This window comes from Strongylocentrotus purpuratus, unplaced genomic scaffold (genome assembly GCF_000002235.5).
Source record: "Strongylocentrotus purpuratus isolate Spur 01 unplaced genomic scaffold, Spur_5.0 spur5_scaffold_18, whole genome shotgun sequence".
Taxonomy (NCBI): Eukaryota; Metazoa; Echinodermata; class Echinoidea; order Camarodonta; family Strongylocentrotidae; genus Strongylocentrotus; species Strongylocentrotus purpuratus.
In genome coordinates this window covers 32,602,582-32,612,741 of record NW_022145603.1, presented here as the reverse complement: position 1 = coordinate 32,612,741, position 10,160 = coordinate 32,602,582, and the positions used below count along the sequence as shown (strand labels likewise).

At 36.0% G+C, this 10,160-nt stretch overlaps 2 protein-coding genes across 2 annotated transcripts; both read left to right on the top strand.

Moving 5' to 3' along the window:
- The first annotated feature begins 2,260 nt into the window (after positions 1-2,260).
- LOC115925280 (ankyrin repeat and protein kinase domain-containing protein 1-like) lies at positions 2,261-7,066 on the top strand. Its single transcript, XM_030988945.1, has 7 exons — positions 2,261-2,433; positions 3,272-3,649; positions 4,240-4,335; positions 5,393-5,442; positions 5,936-6,082; positions 6,429-6,499; positions 6,917-7,066. The coding sequence occupies exons 1-7, from the start codon at positions 2,261-2,263 to the stop codon at positions 7,064-7,066; spliced, it is 1,065 nt and encodes a 354-aa protein (XP_030844805.1).
- Positions 7,067-7,985: 919 nt separating this feature from the next.
- Positions 7,986-9,724, top strand: LOC115925349. The gene is made up of 2 exons (XM_030989017.1): positions 7,986-8,065; positions 8,316-9,724. The coding sequence occupies exons 1-2, from the start codon at positions 8,014-8,016 to the stop codon at positions 8,588-8,590; spliced, it is 327 nt and encodes a 108-aa protein (XP_030844877.1). The 5' UTR covers positions 7,986-8,013; the 3' UTR covers positions 8,591-9,724.
- The last annotated feature ends 436 nt before the right edge of the window (positions 9,725-10,160 follow it).

Sequence of the window (10,160 nt, the reverse complement as noted above, 5' to 3'; positions counted from 1 at the left end):
ATTACAGAGTTGAGACAAATAAACCTAAAAAGCCCAAGTTCCTCTTTGTCAAGGTAATACTTGTACTGGTACTATTAGTTAAAAGTTGTAATCCTTTCTTTGTTCTCAACGATGCGCTCACTCCCTGCACACCGTGTGAACGTACATAGTCTAATCACGCAGACACCAATGTATCGTAGATAAATGATTATAAAGTTATCCGCAATTCCACACCAATCCCTGGTATATCGGAACACATATTAACATGATTATTATCTTGGCATGATATTGTAAGATCATAAACAAAATAAACGAAATAATAACTAGATACATATTATAAGAAAAGATGGACTTATAGACTAGCAAAATCTGGCCGGTTCAATGTCAAATCGAAGGTTATCTCCTTCTGAGATGGAAATCTCTCAAAACGTTATCAAATCGAATATGGGAAATCGTAATAATATTTCCCCAACTAGAATATGCCAAATGCTAACTAGAATCACAATAGTGGTTCATAAACGACAAAATATTGATTAGCTCATATCTTTAAGTAAGAAAGCTAAATAGTTATGTACAATGTGAAATATTGTATATTCGCGGGTACCATTCACCCATACAGTATAACGCTTCACAAATAGTTGTAAGAAAGCTACACTTTCTTAACTTAAATTCTTCTCTTAAAACAACGATATCTACAAATGCGAACATCAGAACATATCCAATCATCCATCAGTACAACCGCACAAAGTTATATAACATGATAATAATGATTTACTTAAATATAAGTATAATACAAAATATGGTAAATTACCTGTAAAACAGGAGGCGAAGAAGAGATGTGTGATGGTTAAACTCGTGACACGGACTGCGAGGAGTCAAGCGGGTTCACGAGTTCAAGGTGTTCAGAAACAAAGGGACAAAGTAATGTTGCGGGGTGACGTGTTAAAAGATATTTGCATAAAGTGAGTCATGTAATCCAGCATTTTATGTGGAAACAGGATGTTGGTATGTGACTAGTCTTTATAGAACAGTCACCTGGTTACATGTATATATATGTACAGTGCGTCCCAGAAAAAACGAAACCGAGAACTATCGATGTTTTATCATAACTTAATGACAATTATAATCAACAAATGACACATATTTGGAAAGCTGAGATCCTCCTCTTTCATTTGATGCAACATGATCAGCCATACATCAGGTCTTTCGCCTTCTTTGTGCATGGCTGATTGTCAACGAAACGGAGTTAAAGATGAAGTTGAGTTCTGGTCATGCGATTGCATTGTGAAAGAAACGGTGTGGAACCGACCAGAAAAGGTTGATCATCTAGCATATAAGAATTTGTGTATATTGCAAGGTTCTGGAATCATCAAAATGATAAGAAATTTGGCCAAGTCTTGGTAAAGTTACAAACACTGTACACAGAAAGATGTATATGGGACTACACGAACACGTGGCGTAAAAAGCCGGCCCCCCGATTGTTACGATGTTACATGCATATTTAGAATATGAAGGCATTCGAAGAGCCATGCTTTTCAGGGAACATGTCTTATCTGATGTTCTTCCACACTTGCATAATAAGAATGAGTAACGCTCACAACTTATTTTTTTTCACCTCTTCCCAGAACTCAACCTTCTCTTTAAGTCTTTTGTCAACTCTGTTTGATGAAAAGGAAGGCAGCCATTGAAAACGAACTCGTTTGATAAAATTATGGAAATGCAAGCATTACTTTAAACAAACAGAACTTTGTTATTCCTGGCTTATTTTTCCTGATTGAGGTGTCATATAAAAGGGGAGAAATTGAACTTTCTAGGGAATGTAATTTTCTCTTTAAAATTTAGACACCACCCGCCAAATGATTTTTTGGTTTCTCTCTTCAAATTGCTTTAAATCACTTATGCGTGAAATATGCATCATATGAGTTGCATCAAATGAAAGAAGAGGATCTCAGCTTTCCAATTGTGTGTCATTTATTAATTATAATTGTGATTAAGTTATGATAAAACATCGATGATTCTCGGTTTCGTTTTTTCTGGGACGCACTGGATATATATATATATATATATACAGTTACATTATTACAAGTGCATATACAGTATCGGTATGCAGAACGTAGGTTAGCTGCAATCTGCTTGTAAACGGTCTTGAGTATTGTCATAATGACTGCTGAGTATTTTTTGTTTTCACTTTGATTTAAAAACGGCATTAGAAGCAGCCGATAAAGTCCCTGATGCTAGGTTGCCTTTTCCTCAACCGGAAGTAAATCTTAAAACAATTGTGATGGCGGACCTCACTGTTACAGACTCCAGTGGGGGTAGATTTCCCTTTCACGAGAAGAAAGCAAGGAAGCTGGAAGGCTGTCATTTGGGTGGAGGCTCTTTTGGGGAGGTCTTCAAGGCTACACATGCAGTACATGGTGATGTAGCTGTGAAGCTTGCTAAATATGGTAAACGGTAAGTTAAACAAATTTGTTTAGTTAAATGTTTGTGTATTTTGGACGAAACCCCCATCATTTTTTGGGTTTAATACAAAGAAAAAAACAATTGTGCTAATGGGTGACCAAAAAAGGTGACCTTAGCAACCCCCCCCCCAACTGTAACAAATATGTGATCTGCCCCCCCCCCCCCGCTTATTCAGCGGCTGGCTGAGTCGTTACGAAATTTTCAAATTACCACACGACGTAGTGTGACAATTCGAATTACTACAAGACGTAATTATTTAGGTAGTGTGGTAATTCGAATTACGACACATCGCATATCCATGTATTTGACGGTCTCCTGCTTCCATGCGTCATCCTTCGTTACTCGTTCGTCGAATGCGCTGGACCAACGCTTGAACAACTCTTTACCAACGCTGTGCATTCGTCGTCATTCGCTGTGTACGGGGGGGGGGGGGGGGGGGGGGGTAAGAGGACATTTTTGTTTGGTCCCCAAAAAATTGCAACGACTCAGCCAGCCGCTGAATAAGCGCGGGGGGGTGTAAGAGGGCATATTTTTTTTTTTTTTTTAATTATTGTTAATTTATTAAAAAAGAAAAAAAATGAAAAAAATGGGGAGGTTTTGCTCAAAAATACACACATTACAACAAATAATGTGAGGGGGGTAACCCCCCCCCCCCCCCCCCTCTGCGTACGCGCCTGGTTGTGCATAACCAATTTAAAGATTTTTAGCTTTGTTAAATTTAAGAACCCCATTTCATACAGTAGAGATGCAGTTATAAGAGATATATTAATAAAACAAATCTTCATGCCTTGTGTATAATTTTCTTTTTTTTTCTCACTAACCTATATAGAGGTCAAGTGGTAATGTACCAGAAAGAGGCTCAAAAGCACGAGAATTCCCTCATATGTGAACATATTGTCTCCATCAAAGGGTTTGTGGAGTGTAAAGATGATGCATGTACCTGTGGCCTTATTGGTATCGTCATGACATACATGGAGAATGGATCTCTTTGGGACTTCCGCACTACTAAATGGCTACACCACCCTGATCTCTGGCCTCTGACCAACAGGATGATCTATCAAATCTCGTGCGGAATGCATTTTCTCCACTCCAATGATATCATTCATCGTGATCTCAAGCTGGAGAATGTTCTAGTAGATGGTGATCTTAATGTCAAGGTAACATTCAACACCTGTCATCTCTGCAGCATTTTAAGAAACCGTCATAAGTACTTAAGATATCCCATTGAAACAATTGCAATAAACACAAATTTCAGTGGGATGTCGGTGAACTTTTACTTAATATGACGATTTCATGAATTGTGGTCACCCAGATCCGATCTTATCATACGCCATCAATGACTTTCTGCTGACAAGGTTTCCAGGAGTAACTAAGGAACTCTATAATGTTGATGGTCCCCCTTGCCTGGCCCTCGAACCTACATGTAGATTTGTCACTAAAGCTTCAAAAATTAATATTCAATTAATCTTCTTTTTTTGGGGTATTAATTTGTAATTCTTCTGACAGATAGACTATTTTAATATCACACATCATGATGGAGCTTGCAGCTAAATTTATTATAGGAAGATGGGACAGCATGTACGATTCCCCGAAATTCTCCTTCAAGAAATCAAACAAAGATCACATGAGCTTTCCTGCCAAACAAGATATTTATTACCTTCACTGTTCAGGACACATCAGTCTAGAAAAGTGTGATGTGAATTTGAGGTGTCCTCTCTCTCTCTCTCTCTGTTGATGTCATGTACAGATTTCAGATCTTGGCCTTGCAACCAATCTCCAAACTTCATTTGGTGATAGGTGTTGGGGCACGGACAGCCACAAGCCGCCAGAAGCTTTTAGAACAGACTTACCCGACTCAACTAAGGTTGTTACTCCAAAGTATGATGTCTACAGGTGAGAAAATATAATTCATATAAACACTCCTCAGAAGTCCATTAAATTAGCAATTAATGTATATTCTGAATCTTGAATGAGTTCTTGAAGGAATTTAGGATATACTCTAACCGTCCTACACATTAAAGTACTTGAGGGAGATACTATTCAGGTTATAGTAACTGAAGGTCATTTCATGCAGGTTATCTTTTTTTATAATAATTTTAGTTATTTTTAAAAGTGTTTTTGTATTGTTTCATACCCTGGTTTCACTATTTCATTATGGTTAAATGTTATTTCAGCATCATTTTGGTAACCTTGCTGCCGAAATTTGAAACGTTAAACATACTTAAACGTCAGTAGAGTTTCGAATTTTGAACAATAATATGTGGAGTTGAGTTCTGGTCATGCGATTGAATTGTGAAAGAAAACGTGTCTTCTACTGGCTTCTTCCTCAAACCTTAGTCCACTCATTCATTCTTTTTTTCCTTCCTTTGCCTCCCTTTCTCTTTTTTTCCTTCTTAATTTTTTTCTTCCAGTGGGGGGGGGGGGGGTTCTTTCTTTCTTCTCAAGGAGGGGGGGGGGTAAAAAGAGCTCCATTTTCCCACCCCCTCCCCTCCGTTCAGCCAAAGAAATAGTGCTCACTACCCCCACCCCACCCGTTCGCCCCTACCTGCTTGAGTCGCCGCAAAATATTTTCTCTCGAATCGGGCCCCCTCTTTGGCCCCCGCAATCGCCACCTGCTGGATCTGCCCCTCGTTTTAGGGTACCATGCACTATCGATCTAGAACCGATAACCTAGACGACCCAACAAACAATTGCATATAAACATTTATAAAACACATGTCCTTGGGTGCATTGAAACCCAATTGTATGTAAAAGAAAAGAAGGGCGATTTAAAACGCATGTTTTTAATGTAAAAAAACCTGATTTAATAGTTTCCTAATATACTAATAATATCTTTATTAAGCTATGTATATACAAATTATTATTTCATGTATTACTTTATTTCATATTGGAAAATGACAAAAATGTACATGTACATGTTATTTTGTTTTCTTCCTACATTAAATCGCAGCTTTGCGATGACTGTCTATGAACTTCTGACGGGTATTCACCCTTACTCCGGTGAGTTTTTGTTTCCTGTTTTGATAGCATTACTTAGATGTTGATTTGTCTTTTTTGTACGTGATAGCTCAAAAAGTGTATGTTTTTTCTTCATACATTAACCCGCAGCTTTGCGATGACGCTCTATGAACTTCTGACGGGTTTACATCCTCTCTGAGGGACATGGTAATGAGGTTTAATACCTTACCAAAGAGCACTAGTCAAGTGAATCCACATGATTTAGAACCAGGGTCTTCCCAGGAATGAGATAACTGATCTACCACTGAGCCATATCACATCCTCAAATTGGTGTAAACTTTGTTTTCAACTAGATCATAAGTCAGCTAATGAATAACAAATAATGTTACACAGAGGCTATAGGCTCAATTTGCTAATGCTCATAAATTTTGATATTTATTGCACTTAGATTTAACTGTAAGTTTTACTCATTCATTCGTATTGCTAATTCAATTTATTTCCCTGTATTGCACTTTTCAATCTGTTTGTATATTAGACAGAGAATTTGAGTTTGTGAAGCAACAGAAAGTAGATAACACAACTCCCTGTGAGGATCCTGTTCCAGAAAACACTCCTGAAGCTCTGATCGAAGTAATGAGAGATTCATGGAGCTATGAAGCGAATGATCGTCCAAATTTCGGAGGTTTGTTGATACTTGATTGACCTTAGAGGCAGGGTATTCTACTGATACTACTACAGATTTACATTTGCTGCCGTCTGCTGCTCACAATGTCCCGTTGCGTCGATAGCCATGTCCCACAATGCATCACCAACTGCATGACACGCGCATGATGAAGCTTGGATACAGGACCGGAAATTGCTCTATGTACGCTGTCAGCGAAAGATTGCGTAATTAAAAATACATTACAGTAGTGGTAGTGATCTTGGCGAAATACACTGTAAAGACTTTGATTAGGTCTCGGCTAAAACAGATGTGGTTTATTTCAAACCATTCAACGATTTGTTATTGTTCTTGTTTCTTTAAACAGAAATTACAGATAGGGTGAAGAAACTTGATATTGAACCAACTCATAAATCACTTGGACTCTATTTAGGAGAGGTAAGACTGTTTGTTATTTTGTCACATTTTGTTTTTTATTGTACTTCAGGTGAAGCAAAATTAAATTTTACTATTTATTGGAGGCAAATCTAAGAAGATCAAGTAGTCATTATCTGATTTAATGTTTTACAGTTAGTACTAAATACATGTAAATGTGTGTGATTAACGAAATACATCGACAAAGAAGGTAATCTGCATATTATTTCTACTGAACAAACACACAAAAATTGTTTTACATAGTAGGCCTATTGACGAACTGATCCATCTTAATTTAGAGTTTGTAGGATTAGGAATATTGCGTCATCCAGTGGCTTGTGAAAATAAAAGAATGTTTTCATTCCAAAAAATGTATCACACATTGTTTTTTCATTTTTGAAATGTAGCCACAGTGTTATTATCTAAATTTCAATTATACAGCGAAGGTCTTCCAGGAAAGAAGAAGGTAATACAGACGATGAATCTGTGAGTAGAGGTATGTATGATCACACCCCTGTCGAGCAGAGTAACATCAATACAGCAATACCTATTACTGAAACAGTGACACAAAAATCAGGTGGGAGGTCATAATATTCATCCCCTTCATCTTAACGAGCAGGACCCATTCATCCCTTTCTCTCTCTCTCTCTCTCTCTTTCTGTCTCTTTTTCTCTCTCTAGCTTTACTACACTCTGAATCACTCACTTTCAGTTACTTTGTTTAAATTCCTTTTCCTTTATCCTCCTTCTTCTTTCTCTCTTTGTTAGCACCATAATTATAGCGCTTTCAATTGACTTATTTATATTTGTAAGAGGTTAGAAGGGGAGAACTACTGTCCACCTACCCATCCCACATTTTGTCTGTTCGTTTGATGAACATGATCAAATGATCTTTCCTTTATATGACCTAATCATTGACTGCTTTAACTCAATCTTAGGGACTGTAATAAACAGGCATACTTTTTCAACACACCCTACTATTTTGAAGGAAAAAATATCTTGGCAGTCATAAAAGTGAATAATACATTCTTAAGCTACTGATTATAAGTTGTTATTTACTGAGATCTACTCATAATATCACTGTTACCAGAACGTTGTTTTGCTCTCTATGATATGCATTATTATGTGAAACTGTTAAAGAAAAAATGAAAACAGGAGTGAATAGTGCAATATTATATAATGATCAGTACACAATTTAGGCGGAAACAAAATACCCTTCGGTGGGCCCATATATACGATTTAATCCAGAAAATGGACCTCAAACATTTTTAATACATTTTAAAGTGTCTATATACGATATATTTACCGCGATTTTCAGCAATAAGTTCAACACAACATATAGCATATGTTTCAATATTACAGTCAGTGAAATTATTGATTTCCCATACATTTCCTTAATGTTCCGTTATTAAAAGCTTTTAAACTACGCGGGTGGGGGGGGGGGGGGTCAATGATGTAATATCGGTTGATTTGACAAAATCCTTTACCTATTTTTCTGTGTACAAAGGTTCTGCAAGGGTTTCAGAGGCGTTCACTGCGATGACATCAATGAAGTTGAACGTCGTTACTGGTGACATTGTTAATCAGGAAGGTAAACAATCTGTTATACGCCTAATTCATAGACTAAAAATAGTCTTAAAAACACAAAATTATAAATGACGAGATATATAAAGGTAGAGTAGAAATCTTGATTAAACTTCGAATGTATAGTTTCTTCATTAAAGTCTAGGTTTGAATTTAAAAAAAGTAAGAAAATAATCAAATTTTTCCTCAACACATTTAGGCCCCCGAGTAGAACTGGTTAACATGAGATTTACTTAGTTACCTTTATTTCATTGTAGATGCAGAGAAGGAGATGAATGAACATATCAATACCTTGTCAGAAGAACTCGGTAAAAATCATTTCGACCTGTTCTGTGAAGCCATTGGATTTGATCTTGAACATGCTAAGAACCTCTTAGACTTGAACAAGTTCGATTACTCTGTAACCTACGAGCAACTACTCAGCAAATGGAAATCAGGAAAGACCCTGGAAGACATGAAGGACGTGTATAAGTTACTGGAGAAATCAGAAATAATTTTCAAAGCGAAGATCAAAAAGAGCGCTCAAAAGTAAAATGAATCAATAACTGCTTCATTATTGACTTTATTTTTTACTTTACTTATAATACGATTTCATTAATCGAATGTATATACTACATGAATCATGTTCGGATTACGTAATACGTCATTTTAATGTTCACGTATTTCTAGAGGTGATGGATGAGGCTATTGGAGTTGTCTGAAATTGGCGGTCTCCTGCTAATTGTAAAATTATAATCTCACATATGTGTGTTTTCTTTATGTGTTGAAAAGTAATTTGTTAATGTCTGGAAACATGTGTTAATGTAGTATTCAATTATTCTGCATTACGTACATTTTTATTTTTTTAACAAACAAACGAGTTGATTTCTCGAAAGTAGTTGCGATATGGTTTTGTCTAGTATTCGTATGTTATCTCATATTCTTACCATTCTTAATTGCCATTGGTATATATTTATGTAGCTTGTAAATGTTAGCTGTCTGCGAATTCTAAATGTGAATATATTTGATTGTCCATACCTTCCTAACCTGTCAATACCATTCGTGTTCAGGGTGTATGTGTATTCAAGTCAAAGTTTATTATGATGTGAAAACAAAGGATTATGTTCATAAATTTAGTATCGTTCACAAAATATTTTTAATGTAATTTGTTGTTACTGAATTGAACATAGCCTATACCGATTCGAGAGAGGGGTGATGATATTTAATCAGAATTTATACTTCAGTTTAAAAGGATTGTTCTAAGTTTGTTTCTACTTTTATTATCCACATTGTATAAACACGCCTGGTGAGCATTTTGGCAGATGTACAACAGTCAATATAGGTGCCTACCTAACAACGATGTTGTTACGGGTTACAATGTAGACATATTTGGAAATAGAAGTGTATACTGTGAAAGCAAATGATCAATACGGTTCATTATTCACATAGAAACATCGTACATGTCTTATCTCGTGACTGAATTGTTACCTATTCATAAAAGGTCAAGGAAGAAGATACTTAAGTTTTATTCACATTATTACCACTCAATTCAAAAATGATTTTAATTATAGCACAAACATGGTTCATACAAATACAATTTTATATGAAGGACAGCCTTGGCTGGAATATTCATGTTTACATGTTCGGCACAATAGATAACACTTTTAATTATATACATGTAAAAAACTTGCAATATCAAAAATAAGACTTAGATTATGTTACTAGAACCCATAACACATTGCACAAGTTTCCAGAAAGACAGCTTTCATTGTTTACAAATGTCCTATAAAAGTCAATACAAGCATGGTAAAAAGATTAAAATAGCTACATTTTAAACAGCCTACTTGAGGGGAGGAAACAACCACTAACTATACCTGCAATAACGATAATAGTACAAAATAAAACAAGTTTTTCATCTTTTATTGAGTATGTCAACTAAAAATGACAGTGGGATATTTTTAAACCTTTTTGTTTTGAATTGAAATTGTTGATAAATGGAAATACGGTGACGAATTGTATTAGTATGTTTTCTGAGGTAACCAGGTCTGACAAATAAAGTGATTTGAAAGAGATTTTGCGAATTTTCTACAAAGTGCTAGTCTCCTCTCCTCAAAAGTTGGTAA